Source organism: Penaeus monodon, chromosome 27 (genome assembly GCF_015228065.2).
Source record: "Penaeus monodon isolate SGIC_2016 chromosome 27, NSTDA_Pmon_1, whole genome shotgun sequence".
NCBI classification, from domain to species: Eukaryota; Metazoa; Arthropoda; class Malacostraca; order Decapoda; family Penaeidae; genus Penaeus; species Penaeus monodon.
Genome location: NC_051412.1, coordinates 2459809 through 2460036, shown reverse-complemented (window position 1 = coordinate 2460036; position 228 = coordinate 2459809). Strand labels below are relative to the sequence as shown.

General features: G+C 64.0%; 1 protein-coding gene across 1 annotated transcript in view; it reads left to right on the top strand.

Moving 5' to 3' along the window:
• The window catches only part of LOC119590537 (ankyrin repeat, SAM and basic leucine zipper domain-containing protein 1-like), a gene marked incomplete at its 5' end in the record, with an annotated part of 16903 nt that continues 16675 nt past the window's right edge, over positions 1-228 (top strand). Inside the window, 1 exon segment of the mRNA XM_037939185.1 lies at positions 1-169. Within this exon segment, the coding sequence (XP_037795113.1) occupies positions 36-169 (134 nt within the window).

Here is a 228-nt window from a genome sequence, read left to right as displayed (position 1 = left end):
TGCGTCACGGGAGGACGTTCATTCTGTGGAGGGCGATGTTCCGACCGGCCGGCCTGAGCGGCTCCTCCGAGGACGAGTTCGAGGACGACCTTGGAGGGGGAGCTGCGGGAGGCTCGAGGAGGAGCAGGGCCTTGGAGGAGCTGATTGACATGACGCCGACGGAAGTGAGGTGAGTTTGGGGTTTGGGGGAGAGGAGGGGGGAGATGAAGAGAGGGAGGGAAGGAGAAG